The sequence below is a fragment of the Mytilus edulis genome, chromosome 14 (assembly GCF_963676685.1).
Source record: "Mytilus edulis chromosome 14, xbMytEdul2.2, whole genome shotgun sequence".
Classification (NCBI taxonomy): Eukaryota; Metazoa; Mollusca; class Bivalvia; order Mytilida; family Mytilidae; genus Mytilus; species Mytilus edulis.
The window spans coordinates 22,298,346-22,320,735 of NC_092357.1; the positions used below are offsets into that span (position 1 = coordinate 22,298,346).

Genomic DNA, 22,390 nt, shown 5'->3' on the forward strand with positions numbered 1-22,390 from the left:
GTCCAATCTGATATAATATATTTTTTATTTATTATGTGTATTACCAAAATGATCTATCTTGTGACAGCCTGTGTAAGTCCATTTTATGGTGATAACTGTGCAAGTCAATGTAACTGTGGACCAGGCGCATTAAGGTGTGATCCTAGTCGTGGATGTGTTTGTAACAGCGCCTGGACTGGAACTTATTGTGACGTTGATGCCAATGAATGTGTAGATACTCCAGATATATGTCAATCTAACGACAAGACTTGTGTAAACGAAGATGGCGGCTATGAATGTAACTGTAGATCTGGTTATGAAAAAGTGTCTGCAGACGACAGCGTTCCTTGTGCAGGTAAATATTAGGTTATTGTAATTAATGATCCAATATTTGTGTTGTATATCAATAGAGCCTGCCACAACAATGTATTACATTTATATATATATATATATATATTTATATATATTTATAAGTCTAAATTGAAAACAACATTCCAACATATGTTTGCGTTGGATACAAACTGCAATTGCAATACGTGTACATGCAAAACAAAAAAGGTACAGCACAAACAAGATAAAAAAAGTGGTTTGTAATTCATTTGATTGTGTAGCTCAAATTTTAGGCACTATGATTGGTTAATAATATTATGTTATCTTGTCTTATCTGTATGCCTGATTTTAGATATAAATGAATGCAGTAGTGCAACAACAAACAATTGTCCAGCAACAATTTCAACATGTCAAAATACAGATGGGGGATATACCTGTAGATGTAACACTGGCTACCAAACAAAAAATTCATACGAATGTAAAGGTATGATCAGAAATGTAAAACATTAAATATAAGTGACAAATTAATCCAATATAACTATATAATTCACAGTAGTAAGTTCTAAAGTTTGTAAGGTTCCATAATGTTGATGTTGCACATATTAGATTTAACATGCTAAATCTGTGCTTGGTCCAGGTACTGAGTAGTTGATGCTTTTGCTAAAGTAGATAGCTACATCGACTATTGAAATGTATTTCATCTTATATGATTGATGGCATGATTAAAGCAACATTGAAACGTTTGATAGACAACTAGATAACAATAACTCGTAAGCATTATGTGTTAAAACATGGAAATAAATATAAATAAAAAATATAACATAAAGTATAAACCCTTACAAACTGTGCTTCAAACCTTGATACTGCAATTATTGTTATTAGTCAAAAGCCCATTTTTTGGATATTCTTTATTATCATTTAAAAGTCAAAATTGATCATTGTTTTTCCATCATGCATGACATGCCATGTGTTGGCTTTCGCTTTTAATCAAATAAACATGACCAGGTTTTGGTACATACACCAATAATAAACCTACCCAATAACAAAAACAACCCAATAACAAAAACAACCCAAAAGATTTCTAGAGAGAAACAGCATTTGTTGTCATCATTTAACTGTTGTTTATACAGTATTTCAGACTCCAAATCGTCTGAAATATATAACTATTAATTGTGAATAAAAACTATTACACAGAAAGGTTATCTTCCATTTACACTAAATTTTCTGAATAACTAGAATATTTAAATATGAAATGAAGACACCGCTGGCAGTAAAGTTGCTTTTTAACCTAGTTGGTAGTGATGGATCTTAATTTAAAAAAAAACTTTGATATACTACAGATGTAAACGAATGCACAACCAAGTCTGATGATTGTGAACAAGACTGTGTCAATAATGTGGGAAGTTATAACTGTCGGTGTTTATTTGGGTATGAACTCAACAATGACAGAAAAACTTGTAAACAAGGTAGGTTAATTAGTTTCTGTGTATCAAAGGAGCGCTAGCTGTCAAATTTGTGTTCACTGATTTGACTCAAATTCTCATATTTGATTTTTAACAATGTAAAACATTTATCAAAATTATAAAAAGTCTAAAATAAACAATATACCGTGCATGAGGTCGATAAATATAGCTTAGTTTCGTGTGTATTTTAGTCTAGATACAACATAATTAACTGTCGAGTTGACCTACGATTGCCATATAAGCGATATAAACATAGTTAAAAACCAATTGTTCAGAGAACAATTGAAAGTCTTTCCACATCAAAGAAATTTTTATAAGAAGATAGTTTCTTCATACTGATACAATAAATAATGGTTTAATTATATTTTTGAGTGATAAAAGGGAGATAACATGCTACTTCCGGTGAAATGAATGTCACTTCCGGTGTCATATGATAGCTTCTTTCACACTGATTCCAAAAAATATATAATTTCATATTATAGATTAACAATATATTTTAATCATCATTTTTACCTGTATAATTATTTTTTTTGTGGATCAAATCAGTCCATCAAATGATTTGTCTTTGTTGCACTTTCAATGTTGACATTATTTTCCTTTAAACAATTGAACACGCAAAATGTGATATATCTAGTTGTTAGTGCCACTTTAAATAAGATTCTGAATATGAGGGAGTTTTAGTCATATTGAATATGTTTCTGTATATTTCATCAGTTTCTGTATATTAAATCAATTTTCTGTATAATGACAGTTTCTGTATATTAAAATGAGTTTTCTGTATAATGAATTAGTTACTGTATAAAGAATTAGATCTGTTTATTAAATTAGTTTCTGTATATTAAAGCATATTCTGTATATTAAATACATATTCTGTATATTCAATGAATTTCTGTATATCTAACTCATACTTGAATGTCGAGAAAGATACTTGTTCACACAAAATATTATGTAATATATACAACAACTCTTCAATTGATTCGAATGATGCAGAATCTTTATATATTATTAAACATATTGAGTGTTTAAAAAAATACTATAGATTTTAAGAACTCTTTTATCTCAATATCTCTGATGTTTTTTTACTGACACTTTTTATTTGCTAGTTACATTTCTCTTATTAAAATATACTCTTAAAGAATGTTTATAGATGATAAATTTGAACATGAGGTACAAGTATATTATTTTAATTTTTAGTGTTTGATCCATGTGGTACCCTGAGTAACCTGACCTGTAGTTATGCATGCAGACTAAAAGACAGCACTGCATTTTGTTATTGTAAATCTGGATATGTGTTACAGGCTGATAACCAAACTTGTACAGGTAAACACTGTTATTACGTCATTTCTGGAGTAATGTCTTTCATCGAAAAAGATCGTCGATTTCGCACATCTTTATGACTTCATTTACTAAATAGTAGGCACGCCTGTATCCCTGCTCTAATAAAGTTTCCAGCACTTTAAGAATCGTCATTCTGAATGGTAGTATAGAAAATATTTATGTTCCGTAAGTACGTAACTTGATTCCTGTACGACTGAGGGGTGACCATCTCATTAGATTTTGGTTTCCAAAATATTTTGTAAGGTATAGAATGAAAATGAATCGCCCATTTATCAGCATGTGTTGGAATTGACGATGACTACATTCTGGTCACGTGGTAAAGAAAGATTCAACTAACTACCGTATCACAGAACTATCGTATTGGTAATACCTTATATGAAAAGTGTCACTCGATGGTCACAGATATTAAACAAAATATTCATATAATGAGGTCTTTGTTGTGAGCTTTAAAACCCAACCAAACAGCAAAAGGCTAGAGGTTCCTTAATGTATGGAATCATGATAATACATTTATTCCTTATTGATATGGAACAAAAATTGAATTGAATGTTACCACAGTCAAATCTTAAAAAAAAATTATATTTGTTTGTAGATATTAATGAATGTAACGATGACAGTACAAATCTGTGTTTTGATAAGTCAACTTGCTCTAATATAGCAGGAAGTTTCAAATGTAGTTGTAAAATTGGTCAGTTCTTGGAGAACGATCATAGAACTTGTTCAGGTGAGTACAAAGTTTTTAGAAAAGAACAATACAACTTTTTTATTTTTATTTTTTTATATATATATATACAAATGTAAATGATTTTTTTCCTTTAATTAAAATGAGATATGGCAAATTGCAGTTGTTACAAAAAAAGTATAATTAATCTTTTGGCAGAAAAATAAATTAAATTTTCAAAATTCAACTTAGCATGGACCTTTTTAATTGATTGATTGATTGTTGGTTGCTTAACGTCCAGTGGCAAATATTTCATGCATATTCAGGACGACCTTTTTAATTTAATATCTACTGAGCCAAAAAAGTTTTGCAACAAAAATATGAAATTTTATTTTATTACCAAATCATAACAAGATATAATTTTGATAATATAAAAATGGAATTATGACTATCAGAAGCAACATGAATGGTTAACACTCATATTCATTAGGATATTTTTTTATGGAGCCCGGGAGGGTCAAAATGCGGAAATGAGTATAGTGTTATTCGAAATCAATTTCTCGGCCATGCTCTGAGTTCATCAATGGAGGATTGGCAGACACACCAGCAGCTGCCCTTAGTCAATGCACTACTCTTGTGGCCGGAAAAAACTTGTTACGTGTTGACGTAAAGCGAAGGTAACGCTCCTCCTTCGTCGATGGTTGTTTTTGGTTTACGACATATCTGTTTGTAAGTCTTTAAACTGTTGACTTATGCAACTTAAATTGAGCCACGAGGTCAGCAACACTAATTCTTGCATTAACCATTCCAAGAGTCATCTGACGGTCATTTTAGGAGAGACCTTATTGACGCCCTATGCAATTTTTTCAAACTTTTATGTGTTTTTCTTACCAATGGTGTGTTTCTGAACGTTGGTGCCAACAAAAATTTAATTTCGTTTTAAAAGTACAGTTACAGAAGGTAAAACATCAATTACACGTGCAAAGCTAAAATTGCGCAAAATCAATCACCAGGGGAAAAATACGACTGTTTAAAACGACAGGTAAAACTAAGGATTATATCAATGATGTTTAATAAAAAAAAAAATCCAGACACAAAATCAACAAAATTTGAAAAAAAGTGTTGCTAAACTTTTTGGCTCAGTATATATTACATGACATATTGTTGACACAATGCTTGCTGTACATTACAGATTGTGATCAGTTTTACTGGGGTGACAACTGTAATAATACATGTAACTGTGGTGCTGGGGCAGAGAGGTGTGACAGTATTACTGGATGTGTGTGTAAATCAGGATGGCAGGGGACTAAGTGTGATGCTGACATAAATGAGTGTAATAGTGTAGTCAACCCTTGTGATACCTCTCTCAACCAAAAATGTGTCAACACCCCTGGCAACTTTGTCTGCAAGTGTGTGGCTGGTTATCAGAATGAAACAGGAACCTGTACTGGTAAACAAAACATGATTTTGATGTCAATATTATTATTAGAAATTTTGCATAACTATTAAATTTAAATCCAACAAAATTGTCTTCTTTAATGAAAATGAAGTTAAATAATCTTGAATAGAACCAAATACCATCAAAACTTAAAACATCAAGTAATACAATCATTGTCAAGTCTTTTCTACATTAAAAAACAAATTATTTGATAGGTTACTTTATGATAAAATTGAGAATGGAAATGGGGAATGTGTCAAAGAGACAACAACCCGACCAAATAAAAAACAACAGCAGAGGGTCACCAACAGGTCTTCAATGTAGCGAGAAATTCCCGCACCCGGAGGCGTCCTTCAGCTGGCCCCTAAACAAATATATACTAGTCGAGTGATAATAAACGTCATACTTATTTCCAAATTGTACACGAGAAACTAAAATTAAAATAATACAAGACTAACAAAGGCCAGAGGCTCCTGACTTGGGACAGGCGCAAAAATGCGGCGGGGTTAAACATGTTTGTGAGATCTCAACCCTCCCCCTATACCTCTAACCAATGTAGTAAAGTAAACGCATAACAATACGCACATTAAAATTCAGTTCAAGAGAAATCCGAGTCTGATGTCAGAAGATGTAACCAAAGAAAATAAACAAAATGACAATAATACATAAATAACAACAGACTACTAGCAGTTAACTGACATGCCAGCTCCAGACTTCAATTAAACTGACTGAAAGATTATGATTTCATCATATGAACATCAGGCACAATCCTTCCCGTTAGGGGTTTAGTATCATACCATCATAACTTGAACTTATTTGTGACATGTGATCAAGTTTAGTTTACTTATTTTTATACAAAGGCTTGGTTAAGCACGCAAGAGAAGAGGTAATTGAATCTAGTTTAAATAACCTTGATTTATTTGTTTTTGTGTAAAGGGGCTTATGGTCCTTTAGTAAAACCTGATTTCTACTTTTAGATGTAAACGAGTGTGATAACAATTTATGTGATCAACTATGTACCAATACAGATGGAAGCTATACATGTAGATGCAACACTGGCTTTACAAAAGATGCTCATGAGAAATGTCAAGGTAATAATGATTATTTAGTATATTGTTGTAAAGTTCAACATCAGATCCCAGTATCACATTATGTGTGATACTTCTACTAAGATATATTCAGCAAAATGTTATGTGATTTGTGTTGGTACAAAAGAAATCAACCAATTACTTGGCATTATTTGTATTAAGGGGAAATCAATTTAATAGCTCGTAGTCTTTTTAATTTTGATATTGTTGATACGAAGATGAATACATATTTTAGTTGCTTTCACTTCTTATTATTTAATTCAAATAAATTTGAAAATTGTTTTTATTCACTGCTTGAATAGAAAATATAAAGAATTGCAACCTTGAAATGGCTGACAAATGTTTAGAAAAATAAAATATTCAGCCATGTTTAATATACTTTGTTAAGACGAATAATGCTAATTTTTATTTTGTAGATATCAATGAATGTGACACAACCTTGAACAAGTGTGACCAGAACTGTCTTAATACTCCAGGAAGTTATAAATGTTTTTGTAATGATGGATACTTACTGAGCAAAACAGACCAGAGGACATGCACGAGTAAATTTTTTGTCAGAAATCTTGAATTCCTGATCCACTTTGTTAACTCTACAGTTTCGAATTAGGATTAACTCTCATTTCATATAATCCGTTTTTATCATAAGTATTTCATGTTGGTCTTAAAAAGGTCGAAAATTAATTAAATAATCAGACTTGTATTTTGAAAAAAATAGCTATTTTTACTAAATTTAGTTTTGATTCGGGATACTATTTAGATGATTATAAGATTCGTATAATGCATCTTATCAAAAAATGGCTTTAATATTTTAATGTACCAATTATATATGAAAATAATCTGGTAAAATATTATCCCAAACGTGTCTAATCATTGCAATACTTATATATATATATGATTACTTATTATTTTTTTTCACAGTTAACACCCAATGTTCCAATTTCAATTGTACCTCGACAGGAACTTGTGCTGTTAAATCTGATGGATCAGAATATTGTACATGTCGAACAGGATTCAATCTAACAATGGCTGATAATGTTACTGGAATCTGTGAAAGTATGTATTTTTTGTATTTCCCATGATACATTTAAGTAATTTGAGACAGTAAAGATTGCAAAATGTGCTCCCTTGATATTGTATACATTATTATTAAAACCTAATCCATCATTATGTTTATAATCAAAATTAAAGAATAATCCTTACGAATACAAGGAAAAGTGGGATATATCTTAAAAAGATACGTATAGAAAAAAACATATATCTAAAAGGAAACACATAGTACGTCTTCAAGAAGCGATGTACTTTATGAACTTTTCTTTACGTTCATTGTACAAAATAGTTACTGTCATGAATGTTGGGAGACGTGAAGGAACTCTCGTAATGTAAAGAGTCTTTGATTTCAATAAAATTCAGTAATGCATCAATCACAATAAATTGTTCTTATAATTCCTAATAAATCCCTTCACCAACCTAATTGTAAAGACTACTAACAAAGACCAAAGGAAAAGTTAATTCATCTCATTTAAATCTAAAAAAGTGTATTTAACCAGAAATTACTACAACCTTATCTTGATACAGTGCTGCCTTACCAATTTTTATGAAATATTTCAGACATTGACGAGTGTGAGACGAGCAATCCATGTGCTGATAAATGTACTGATAAAACACCAGGGTACGAATGCTCCTGTACCAAAAACGGTACAAAACTGGACAGTGATGCACAGAGTTGTACCGGTTGGTAAACAATTTTATGTAGTTAATATTGCATTTGTTTTCTGTTTTAAAAAAGACTAAATAAAAAAGTCACAATGCAGAAAGACTGTTTAGTTATGAGCAAACAAAAAGTAGTCATACGTTGTATTGAAAGTAGAAGCTTCCATTTATATTTTTTTCTTTAAGTCGATACATATAGTTCAATACTTATTAAAACAATCTTTGATGTTCTTGTATGTGTATGTCAGTATGAAACTAACCTACAACAATTTCCATGGTCTTGTTCTATACTAACTAGATTCAATCATATTTTAGCTTGTCCTGAGGGAGAATGGGGACACAACTGTGTTGAAAACTGCACATGTGTGATAGCAAACACCAATTCTTGTAACAGTACAGATGGCAGTTGTAATTGTAAAACCGGCTGGAAAGGAGATAACTGTGAATCAGATATCAATGAATGTCTGACCAACACAACAATATGTCAGACGAATTCAATGTGTGAAAACACCAATGGATCCTATGTTTGTATCTGTAATGATGGTTATTTTAACTCTGCAGATGTTTGTAAAGGTTAGTTGAAAGAAAAATATATATTTTTATCTATACCTGTTTTGTACTTTCAAATTTGACTATCAGCTTTACGTGTTAGGTTATATATCTATATATCTGATATTTACAGGAAGATAGTATATGATCTTCCAGATAAGGGGATCTGGATTTATATAACTGCTTATAGAATAGAGAATGGTAAAAAAAAAAAGATATATAAAAATGACCTTAAAATTAAAAAAATACTGACATGAAAAATCCTCATCCTTAACATCAGATAATAGCATTTTAATTTTGTATTTTTGAAATTTAATCAATTCCTTTCTAGGATGTGGTTCTAACACATTTGGTAACGACTGTGCTCAGACCTGTAGCTGTGTTGTAACCAATACTTACTCTTGTAACAATGTTGACGGTAGTTGTACTTGTAAAACTGGCTGGAATGGGACCACATGTTCTGCGGATGTTGATGAGTGTAACGTTAATCCCTTTATATGCAATACTACTTCTAATTCTGAATGTTACAATTTAAATGGTACCCATGAGTGCAATTGTGTGTCTGGATACCAGAAAGTAGCTGATGGAAGTTGCCAAGGTAGGCTGATTTTTCAAGTACTGTGGATACCAATTTTCGTGGATAGAGGAAACGTTGCATGTGTTGATATTTAATTTTGTGCTTTGCAAAGTCGTAATCAATGACAATATAAAATATGTTCCTCGTTGAGCTTATAATGTCTTGATTTACCTATACAAACAAAATCCACGAAAATTGGTACCCAAATAATAATAATGAATGCACAATTATCAAATTGGTTATGCAGGACTTGTTTCCATTGTGTACCCTTTAATATGTTTATGTTGTTTTATTGCATGGTATTGATGAAGCCATGTGCAATTCTATATAAAAAAATTATATTTGTTTATATAGCACAAACATTATGTTGGTTAGAATTTCCTGATTATTAATTTATTATTCTTGTTGACACTGTTAAGACATGACATGGCTAAATATTTCTATACATGTTGTATCATTTTAACAAATTTTGAAATTTTGCTGCAGTATATATGAATAACGATTTTTGTAAATGATTGATGTGACACTCAATAGAAGATCCAATGATCTGGTATAAGAAATGGAAAAGCTTTACAAATGCAATGTTGCCATTGGTCGAAACAGATTTGTAACATTTCATTAAAATAATTTAATTTTTTGCTTCTTAAGCTCTAGAAACCACTACTGCCGGAAACACTGCACAAGAAGCTACAACACAAGACGCCACAACACAAGGAGCTTCAACGCAAGACGCTACGACGGAAGACGCTACAAAGAAAGAAGCTGCAACGCAAGAAGCTACAACGCAAGACGACACAATGAAAGAAGCTTCAACGCCAGAAGCTACAACGCAACCTGCTACAACGAAGGAAGCGACAACGCAAGACGTTTCAACGAAAGAAGCTACAAAAACAGAAGCTACAACACAAGAAGCTACAACACAAGAAGCTACAACACACAAAGCTACAACACAAGAAGTCACAACGCACAAAGCTACAACGCATGAAGCTAACACGCAAGAGGCTTCAACAAAACAAGCTACCACAACACAAGAGGCTACAACGAAAAAAGATACAATGCAAGAAGCTTCAACAAGCGAGGCTACAACACAAGAGGCAACAACACAAGACGCAATAACTCGAGAAAATACAACACAACATGCTATCACAACACTCGACGCGACGACTCAAGGTGTTACCACAGTTAAGACAACAACTGCAGAAGCAAACACTAAGGTTGTCACATCAAAAAGGGGGTCAACTGAAAAAGTTACAACTCAAGAAACAACAACCGAAAAAGCAACAAAACCAGAGGCATCAAACACAGATGCCACAACTACTGAAGGTATCAAAGTACAAAATATACTATAGTTCAATTTTTTTAAAAGAAGATACAGTTTTTTTTTTATTTGAAAAACAGAACAAAACTAGATTTGTAATTGCTAGCAATAACGGATGGCACCATCGTTCTCCAACTGTTATTATAACGGCAGCCATTTTGAAATTTCCAAATGTTAAAGAGCACATCTACACCCAAATTAACATTGTTGTAAAGATTCATTAAGTTTGGAGCATTTCCGAAATTATTGACATTGTTGCTGTTTCCAGGGTTACGGCGGCCATTTTAAAAGTTCAAATGTCAAATTACAATTATCCACATGTTCAGGTATCATTCGGTTGAAGTTTCATAAAGTTTACGTTTGGAAAATTAAGAATATCTCTGCTTTGTCCATGGTAACAGTGACCATTTCCAAATTTCAGGCATACTCAAATTATTCACCACAAACAAAAAATATGTTCACAATTCTTCTGTTTCCATTGTAATGATGTCCATCTTGGAAATGCCATACAATTCCAAGATATAAGCTGATCTTAAAAAGTGGAAGAAAAAAGAAAAAAAGACACGTACAATAACAATATTTCACCAAAACTCCGTGAGGTTGCCATACAATTTTTCTTTTCTTTTCTTATGCACATTGCAATAAAAGGTCAATACAATCTTTAAAAGGATAAATATGATGAGATAGTACTGATGAATATTGTATATTAAATTAGGATAGATGTTACAAAATAATACATAATAATGTTCTGTCACATACTATAATGTACTTGAAAATTTATTTAGAAAAAAATAGAATTTACAGACATAATGGAAAATATTGCTGACTTATTTACTGCTTCGGGGAATCAGTTTCAATGGCTAAAAATTAAATAGACAAACAGACAAACAATAGTATACATGACACAACATAGTAAACTAAAGAATAAGCAACACGAACCCCATAACCCTTCATAGTTCAATTACATAAAACTAATTTGTTATCAAGTGAATGAACTGATTGTAAGCAGTTATGAGTATAAAAGGACACATTAATTCGGTGTTTGGAATCATTGCAAGTTATACATGTATAACAAACATGGTTAGCCAGACATCATATTAAAATTCATTGGTCAACATTAAGATTTTATGATTAAGTTTACTTTTTACACACTGTAAGCAAAAGGTCATTTATATTTGATCAATGATTCTTGTTCATCCTGCAATATTAATTTGACCTCCACCTCATTTCCACCAAGCATTGGACATCCAGTAGTTTTGGTGATTAGGTCGGTATACTCTTCATAACAGCTCAACTGTATTTGGTGTACATAATGACAGTAAAGTTTACATGTCTTTCTTGTTTTGTGTATTCAACCTTGACCTTAGTTTAATGAATCATTGTAAGTGTCAAGTTCTTGTCTTACTATATATACATTGTACCTACGTTTTAGATACATTAAAATCATTTACAAAGACCGTTACTCAGACAAGACATTTCAGTGTGTGCCTTCGTATTAAAGATTAAATTTTAAAATCTCGTCCTTGAAGATTATTTAAAAAAGTAACTAATTTTGGTAAATTCTATTTTAGTGAATATTCCAACAACAACAATATATACGCCTGTATCTGGTAAGTTTTATTATTCTATTTTTTATAAATTTTAACAAAGTATTTTTATTTAGTTTAAATGTTGATATTTTTATCATTATATTGAAATTGAAGAACACGAGTTGATACCAAGTAATTTTCAATTCTCACTCTCGTTACTAAACTGGTAAGTAGTGGCACTCTGTCACCATTAAATATATATTTTTTTATTTTTCAAAATCTTAAATTGTTGTAAGATTAACTACATGAATTTTGATTGCTGTATGTAATCACTAGTTCTCATCTGAATAACGCTCAATTGCTCTGAGGAATGGCGAGGAATAACAATCAATTTGTGAAGTTATATGTCATTATTTCCTTGTGAAAAAAAATCAAAAGTAACATATCTGATGGTTTTCTGATTCCCGCTTATAAGTTCATCTTTGTCTCTCACAGTCTTGCATTTAAGGTGTTCATATAGTGTCATGTTTAGTCAAAATCTGAACTGCCGGGTACCAATATTTTAATAATTTGAAATTGATAATTCTGTTTATAGGTGAATTAAAAGTAGAAGTAATTATGACAATAAGTGTAACGCCTAAAGGAGACTTGACCAATGAAAAGACTGTGTATTATCAAGAATTATTTAATGAGACTTTTGCAGTGGTAAGTTCATAAACAATGCCCTTGAATGTCGTATTCGGTCCAACAGAACCTTATTGAATGATATTATAAATATCTGAAAATATGATTTAATACAGTATCCATCTTGGTTTTAAAAGTTACTTGGAAAAAACATTGTTGATTTGATGTGAAAATTGGATCGTTTACATCATGGTAATATAAATAAAGAACAATTCAAAACGGTAAAGGAAAAAACAGGTGAAGGAACAGTAGAAACATCATAACTTTAAGAAGACTACACTATGACCAAGAGTAAACAGAATAATGGAACAATCAGAAGTCAACCATCGAGCTCTGTGTAAATACATTGAACAACAAGAATCCTGCTTTCAAAAAACCGATGGTCTTATAACTAATAGCATCATGAAATTCATAAATCTAATTCTACTTAAATCTTCTGAAAAAGTCAATATAAATTTCCAGGTGAAATAGAGCAAACATTGATAACAAAATTGTTTATGAAATTAAATTGTCATAAATTAATGTGACTGAAGCGTACGTTAACCTTTTTCAGTTTGTGAAAACATTTTTTTTTACTTTTCAGTTGACAACTTACTACTCTAATTCAGCTGCAACAAAAGACAACTTCATAAAAGTAGTTGTGTATAGAATAAGGTAGGAGAAGCTTCACATATTCTTTATATTCCCTTGAAAGTTGTGTATAGAATAAGGTAGGATAATTCGAAGCTACACATGTACTTGATATTCCCTTGAAAGTTGTGTATAGAATAAGGTAGGATAGTTCGACGCTACACATATACTTTATATTCCCTTGAAAGTTGTATATAGAATAAGCTAGGAGAAGCTACAGAATATTCCCTGTTCCAATAATTTGCAAATAGTTTTATGCGAATGGTACCAATACTAATGTCTTTATCACTCCTAATAAATGAAAATTAGATGACAACAGGAGTTAGGAAGTTATCATGTTCGTGAAAATTTCGTGGGTCTTAATTCATTTCTAACCATTAGTTAAGAAAAAAAAAACGACACTCTATAAGGAGAACACACTTCTTGTCCTTGTATATTTTGAATAGTCCTTTTATCTTGTTTTGTTAAAGTCTGTTCAAATGAGTACATAAACAAAGGAAATACATCCTTATCAAAGAAACTTAACAAATATGTTGATTTAACTTAAAAGTGATGCAATTGTATTGGTTTTTTAAGGTATTTGTTCTTGGGATCAGTGTAGTTATGAGATGGTATTTTGCATGGTTAATACTCATAAATCTGTGTATGAGGAATATGTTTGCTATCATAATGAGAAGACTAATTATATGACCATAATGTTTAAGGCAACAGTAGTATATATCGATGTTCAAAAGACATAGATTATTTAAAAAAATCTGGGTTACAAATTCAAACTGAAAGAAACACGTTAACTATAAGAGGAAAACAAAGGAACAACAAGAAAACTTAAGTAAAAAAAAAGCCCATTTACATAGAAACAAACTTTTCGATAAAACTGCCTTATTCCTGACTAGGTACAGGACATTTAAACAAAATGATGGGTTAAACCTGGTGAAAATATTATAACAATATAGCTAAAATGACAACTCTGTGTGACAAAGTACAGAACAAACACACAAAGAGGTACACACAAACAAATAATACTATAGTTATCTCAATATGCAAACCACGTAAAGGATTTTTGTTTACTGCTTTTCCAAACATTTATTGGTTTTAGTTAAAAAGTTATGTATGGTTTCATGATTTAATTTTCTGATACCACCTTTTGTAATATATCAAAAGTATGGTAAAAGAACGAGTGTGAACCCTGTAGGTAATTAAGCTTGATTAAAAATTCTGTTCAGGTCTTCGTGACCTAAATATTATAATCCGTGCTTGACTGAATATAAAAAGTTTGAAAAAAAATCAAAAGTTTCTTATTCAAAATTGCTTTATTTAAACAAAAATGTTAATAGGATAGAAATTCAGAATTATTTAGATTTATGCGAAACTATTTATCTCTTTGATTTGACAACACAACTGTTATTAGGGTTATTATCACTTTTTAGCTGTAGGTACCGATCCTACCTTGTTGACATTCATAAAGTACATGTACATGACATTAATGTTTTAGCCTCTCTATGTCTCATAAATGCTTCACGATGTTTGCAAGTATTGAAGTTGTTGAAATTTTAGTTTTAAGACCATTTTTTTTTTTGTTTCAGCAAAGGTAGTTTAGTTGTGGATCATGCAGTCATATTGAATTCTAAAACTACGATTGGCCCAAATCAGGTTGCTGCTGCCACTAATAACCTTGTAAATGGTGTTGATATGCTGACATTTGGTGAAGGACTAACTTCTCCGGCTGCAGCTGGTGCCACTTCGGCTGCCATTCACACAGCAGGAGGAGTTAAGGGTAATTTCTTACTCATACTAATTGTTTTCCTTTATTCATAGGCTAAGTTATTCTTTTTTAATAAGATAATAATATCAATTCTTTATTTTCCTAATATAAATCATATTATAGAAATTAAGTCAAATGATCACAATATGACTTGGAATTCTATAATTATAGTATTAAACAATTTGAAAATGATTTGTTCTTCATACTAAGTTTTAAAATGTAGATTATATGGTAGAAATTACCAATGCATACCACATGTTTAAACTCTTAAAAAAAGATCACAAGTTTTTTTCATAATGTTACTTAATAGCCTTTTATATGGATAAATATAGTATTTGCTACATTCGTTGTTTTTTGTTTCAATATAATTTATACCTACCTGTTAACAAACTTTATTTCAATATAAATTAAAACTGAAATAGCTTAGATCAAAGACTTATTCGAATCTGTAAAAAAATTTTGAATTCAGGAAAATTGATACAAAAAAATATAATGAAAACTAAGACATCCAATGATGTTTAGCCATGTGTCATTGACTAAGGCAAATTTGACTTTCACTAATATTCCAGTAAAAACTATCTAAGCCATGTGCGTGTGAGCATGTCAAACCCTGTGTAGTTATGTTAGCTTTCATCATACATTCTTGTCAATTTTCCTGAATTCAAAATTATCCGACATTCAACGAATTCTTTGTTTTAGTATGATTGTTTTTTATTTGCGTTGATGAGGGACAATACATCAGTACTTTCATTTAATCTTGCAGCTACAATTACGACATCAACAACTATTTGTGGCACATTCAATACATTGAACACGTGCCCAACAAAACAGGAATGTTCTGTGAATGGTCATGGCGTACCTTATTGTGCGTAAGTAAACTTATAATTTTAAATTCTAATTTCATTTAAATAAAAAAAAATCATTCTAATGGTACTAAAATAAAAATGTATAGGAACAAAACTGAAGTTATTTTTTAATTTCATTTTTAACGTCTCCTTTATCATTTTAGATTTCGAATATGTCTCACAAGGAAATTAGACTAACAGAATAAATACGGCCAAATGACAGTAGATAGTTCTACTGTAGCAATTAAACAGATACACTACATAAACGAAAAACATTCTACTCTTTATAATGATAAATATTTCCTAAATTAAAGCTATGCGTTATTTAAACTTATAAACTGATTAATAGTATGAATTTGTAATTTCTTTTTTCCTGTTTCATGACGAAATGTATCCTGTGCTTCTAATTTTTTTTATTGCATCTTTAATTAGTTATAGTGTAGTTTTTGAGTTTTACAATCATGTACTACGAATAAGTATTAAACATGTCTTCTTTTTTTTGTTTAGGTCACTTAAGAGTACAGGTAAGTTCAGATAAAAAAAATCATACACAAAATATGTATACCTTAATAATCAGATATAAACATGATAAAGTAGCTGCCAATAGAAGTACAGAAACTGCTAAAAAATAGAAAAAAAATCCTCCAAATAACTTTGATATTGAACATTACAATCACCAATGTCAGGAATATAACAGTTGTTATCCATTCCTTTGATGTATTTGAGCTTTAATTTTGCCATTTGATTAGAGCTTTTCGGTTGTTTTGTGATTTGACTTTCTGCTAGGTTAAAAGTGACCGAACGAAAAATTGTATCACACTAAGTAAGCTTGTACATGTATAAATAAAAGAGATGAGATATCAAGTTTGAATTAAAATCATAAGTCATAAGGATAGATATAATGAAAAAGAAAAGAGAACAAAAACTTATTCACCTAGAGTATGTGTCTTGATAGTAACATGCATTTTGGAAAAGTTCTCAGGAAATGAATTTTGCAATTCAAATAATTTATTTTAGTTAGTTCGTTCATTGTTATTTTTACATCGACACGAGTGAACCAACAACTTCTTACTACGGGCAGTTGGAGTAATAAATGTTCTTCTTAGTTAGATATACAGATATATGCCTTATCATTTCATTTTACCTAATTTGTTTACATAACATATCTAGCTAATAATTTATGTTTAATCTTATTATTTGATTTCAGATGATAATTTCCCATTGATAATTGGCCTTGGTGTTGGACTTCCTTTACTTTTCATCTTCCTAGCATTGATGATAGTCCTATGTGTATGTAACAGTAAACGTCCGAAAAGTAAATCATTAGTAGATGATAATTTAGACAGGTCAGAATATAATAGAACTATTAAGTTAACTTTTTATTTCCAGTTGGTAAAGATTTGAATTTCATTGTATAATCTGTGATTTTCTTCAAGATTCAAACAAATAACCATTAAGTGTTTTGCCAAATCATCATATTGTGTGAAACAGTTTACCATTTTAATCACATGCAGCTATGAATACAGAGTTAACAAAAGCCAAATCTATCAAATCTAACCACTTTTAGTGGTTATAAATCAGAACCATTTTATCTATATTTTTGTATTCTTCTGATGAAAGAATTGTATTGGAAATTTTGCTAATTTAAATGACAAGAAAGTAAGTGATGTATAACATACTTGAAAAAACAATTCAAAAGGTTCATGCACATTGTGTTACCCGGAGTACCCGGGGGTACTCCCATTTAAATTAATTCTCTGAACTGTATTTATTAATAGGATTTAAATAAATTAAAATGCCAAGTTTTTTAAGGAAGCAAATATATTTTAAACCTTCGTCGGTGTGATTTCCAAATTGTACAGTTAAAAGTTTCAATATTTGCCTGTCTCTAATAAATTAGTCATTTGAACATATATTAATATGCATATTTCATCTATTTCTTTTCAGAACAATGCCAGCTCATGAGGGATTTTTTGCTGGTGCTATACCTGGTCGATTCAACAGCTGGAATCGCCCTAGAAGTAGTGCATTCTATGGTTACGGGAATGATAGGTATGTAGAGTCAGAAAGAGGAGCATATGATAATGAGATGTTTCGTGGAAAAGATCTGTATGGGTCTTTATCGTATAAAGAGGCCAGAAACAGATCCAAAGACTAATCGAGTTTTTCCGGTAAGTTTTTTTTTATTTATATAGACTTAAGTCATTGTTAATTCAATTATATTTTAAAGACAAAATTAATTTGTAAAATTAAGAACGTGAAATTAAGAATGGTAATAGGGAATATGCCAAAGAGACAACAACCCGACAAAGAGAAGATAACAGTCGAAGGTCATCAATAGGTAGTCCTCACAGCGAGAAAATTATCCACCCGGACGTGGTCATCAATAACTAGTTGAACTTACATTTACTAAGTGAAAAGTAAAATCACAATGATCACAATTACTGAACCCAGAGTAAAATCCAAGCGGAAAGTCCATAATCACATGGCAAAATCAAATAACAAAACACATCAAAAACGAAGTGACAAGAACTGTCATATTCCTGACTTGGTACAGGCATTTTCAAATGTAGAAAATAATGGATTAAACCTAGTTTTATAGCACTAACACTCTCACTTTGATGACAGTCTCATCACATTCCGTTATATTTACAATGAATGAATGATGCGTGAACTAAACAGACATTATAAATAAAATAGTCAAAATATGGGTACAGCAGTCATCATCGTGTAACAATTTTAAAAGGAACAATTTAACAGAACATAAAAACATCTCTCTATAAACACATTCATTGATTCGCGTGTCTGACGTCAGAAAATGTTATACGTCACATATACTTGTCGTTCAATGTATATACAAACAATTTAAAAATTTCACATAGGCAATGTTAGCATACAGGGTTAAAATATCAAAAGTATGTAAGAATTCATTTCAGAAATAGACCGAGATTTAAAATAGTCCAAAAGTTATATAGAATTTATAAGAATCTACAAATAGTTCATTCCACTACCCGATAGAATAATTTTGACGTTTGTGGTTCAACGTATTTTGTAATTCATAATAGAAATATATTATGACATAAAATAGAACAATATCATACTGACGGGATCTTTTGAAGTACATAATCATGTTATAAGAACCAAAGAAATACAAAAAGTCGCATATACAAAACACACCATTAAAAAATGAAAATGAACGTCACGCTAAACTCCAAAACATATAAATGAACTTAAATTAAAAAAAAACAAATACATGACTAACAAAGGTCAGAGACTCCTGTGACAAGTGCAAAAATGCGGTAGGGTTAAACATGTTTTGTTAGATATTAACCCTCTCCTTATACATTTTTGTTCATGTCTAAATATGTAAATGTTAAATAATTGATACTTAAAATCGATTTTATGTTAAAATTATAAACGACAGTTAAATTATGTTCAAAATGTATGGTTAAAAGAATTCAAAATCAAGGCAACAAAAGAAAAACCTGAGGGAATCGTTTCTCCTGCTATGAATATATCAACAGTCAAAACAAAAAACTCCCCGGCAGTTCCAGCTCCGATCCGCATACGGTTCCGTATACATCTCCACACTGATAGAGTAAAGGAAAATAGTTCCGGAATGGAAACGATCCCTGTACGGAGTTTGTCATAACAACTCAAATTCGGTCTAGATGTGACAACGGGGAATATGCTTTATTTGGTCAAAACAGACCAAAGCTCAAAAAACTTTTAGTTGGTTACTTGTAACACAGAAAGATATCAGTCAACTATGTAATTTATGATCATGGTGGTTGTAAAAAATTTGGAAACATTTTTTTGTGAAAGTAACACATCCCTGTTAATAAAATCTGTATCGTGTGTTCATGCATAAGTATAATTTGTCAATTAAGATATATAAATACCATCAAAATGAGGCATATTGTATGTTCCTGCTAACAGATAGGAAGTTGACGATAAAAAACTAAAATTACAATAAATAAAAATCCAGCTTGTAAGTGTTTCTGACATGGAAGAATAATAACTGCATAACGTCTGGAACTAATGATGATATTTTTGCAATTTCAAGGAAAATATTGTTATTATCAATAATACATTTTTTGGTGAGCTGATATTATATATACATGTTTGATTGACTAAATGAATACATTTTCACTGAAGACGTGTTATATTTTGTTCTTGTGTATAATAATTTGCCAATAATTTCATGTAATGAAATAAATCTCGAAAAGATGCAGAACAATAAAATGTTGCTTTAAAGCTTATTTGCTTTATTTTGTATATTTTTATTTCAGAAGATAGTGGGAGGTCCAACAACTAATGCATAGATGATTTGGGATAGTTAATTACATTTCAACAAGTGTTCATATAAGAGGCCTTTTGTCTAATCATGTGATAATTTTAAAGATATTCTTCATATGATGAAAAAGAGACATAAACGCATTGACATTTCGAATTATGTAACTATCATGTTGTATATATATATATATATATATTCCGATGTCAAAATTATGTTAAAAGTGATTTGTGGAAAAGAAATAATGAATTTCATATATTTAGAAATAATAATCTTTATACTTGACTGCCGCTCAATTGTAATTATTTTAAGGTAAAATATTATAATATAAAAACTGCTGTATTATAAAAAAAATATGGAAAAATGAAAATGTAATCACACAACAATACAGGTGTATTCTGATGAACAGAAACAACGCAGACATGTCGATGAAAATTAATTTGTACATATGCACCAGGGTTTTATAATATAAAACTGTAGATATGATATATGGAAAATATAAACAGATATTATATCAGACTGATTCCTTTAAATTGCATTTCATGTAATAAAGAATAAAATGTGATTTTGAGAAATGGGGAACTTGTTTTTTCACTGTTTTAATTTTTTCATCACAAAAGCTATCATCATCCTTAGTGTTACATCACATATTGATCATCATTTTAAGCAGTTTTTTCTGACTGTTTTTCATTTTATGAGAAATATTATTACCTTCCATTGAATATTTAGTGTAATCACTTTAAACGAAAAAAATGTATCCTAAATTGGAAACAATCAATACTTCTGTTGCCGTAATGGCAAAAACACGTTTATATATATACAGAAATTGATGTTTTCATACTTATTTATTGAACATTGCATTTAAAATTCTCTAAAGTGTGTTTTTTTGTAACGGCCAGTTTGGGATTATAAATCAAAATTAACATTATGAATTGTCATTGCAGAATCTTGTTATTGATATGATGTTTTTTTCTTCAAATTCAATATTGCAATTGTCAAAGAATATTTCCCATTTTTAAGATATTTGTCGGATATATGAAATTGGCGTGCCATATAGATACATTAAACATCAAATTTCTTCCCTGATACTTAAAAAAATCTAAATATTTGTTGCACAAAGTGTTTAAAATTTTGTTCATTACGGAATCTATAGGTATACTCATTCCAGCTGTTAAAACAAGTCAGATTAAAAACAAATAAATATTTGAAAAATATATAAAAAAAAGTCACGAATAGGAACAGTGGTGAGTCTGATGACCCTCACCTTTTATAATTCTACATAAGCTTTACTTTTAATCATTGAATCAACTGCAGTTCATATTGAAAGTCAATACTATTTTAATGATATTTGGAATAGTAATTTTATGTGGTATGGTTGTCTCTCGCTATCTTGGATAACTCAGAACCTTAGGTATAGATTTTCATTAAAATTAGCACAATTTGATACAAAATGTAGATTATTAATCTGACTTATTATTTAAATGAATATATGTTTGTTATGTTTAACATATAAATATAAATATGTTTACAACCGTAAATAATATTTGCTTGAATTGTTTTTATTTTTTTGATATTAGCATTTTCAGGGGAGATAATTCCAAAGTAGTGCATTTCTGAAGGAATCAATGTTCAATTTTCCTATTTCATATTTAAGCCGAAAAAAACGCATGGTGAGGCAATCTTTTCTTTTGTTCTTATGATATTCTCAAAGCATTCACTAAAAGCTATCTTCTCGTATTTAATTTTAATATTGCATCATTTAGTTTAGCTTCTAATCACATTATAATATTTTCAGTATAATCAATAAAATGTAGACCCCCTAATGTTATGACTACTATCAAATACATATCAATTTACTTGTTCATCCTCATATACTGTAACGAAACTTTGTGGTGATTTTTTGTTTTTGTTTTTCGTTAAAATCGCCTTTTTACCTAAGATGTTATTGTCATTTACTTAAATTGAAATTGTAATTTTTTTATATGAAATATGGTATTATGTCATTTTTTTCAAATATAGTAGAATAATAAATAGCTGACAATTTGAATAAATTGTAAGCAGTTTATTACGCAATAGTTAATAATAGATTGGAATTATCTATGATGAGTTTATTTTAAATAATAGAAGACTTCAAAGTAGCAGAGTCATTTAAGATATCATAGAAGAAGGCAAGGTAGCAAAGTCATTTAACATTT

General features: G+C 30.2%; 1 protein-coding gene across 1 annotated transcript; it reads left to right on the forward strand.

Annotated features, from left to right (window-relative positions):
- Positions 1-48: 48 nt before the first annotated feature.
- Positions 49-18,059, forward strand: LOC139504047 (fibrillin-2-like). Its single transcript, XM_071294106.1, has 21 exons — positions 49-334; positions 662-793; positions 1,650-1,775; positions 2,967-3,092; positions 3,703-3,834; positions 4,964-5,221; positions 6,187-6,300; positions 6,714-6,839; positions 7,216-7,350; positions 7,906-8,028; positions 8,323-8,580; positions 8,888-9,154; positions 9,782-10,456; positions 12,023-12,061; positions 12,576-12,685; positions 13,248-13,318; positions 14,878-15,068; positions 15,820-15,925; positions 16,409-16,425; positions 17,109-17,247; positions 17,849-18,059. The coding sequence occupies exons 1-21, from the start codon at positions 49-51 to the stop codon at positions 18,057-18,059; spliced, it is 3,642 nt and encodes a 1,213-aa protein (XP_071150207.1).
- Positions 18,060-22,390: the final 4,331 nt, after the last annotated feature.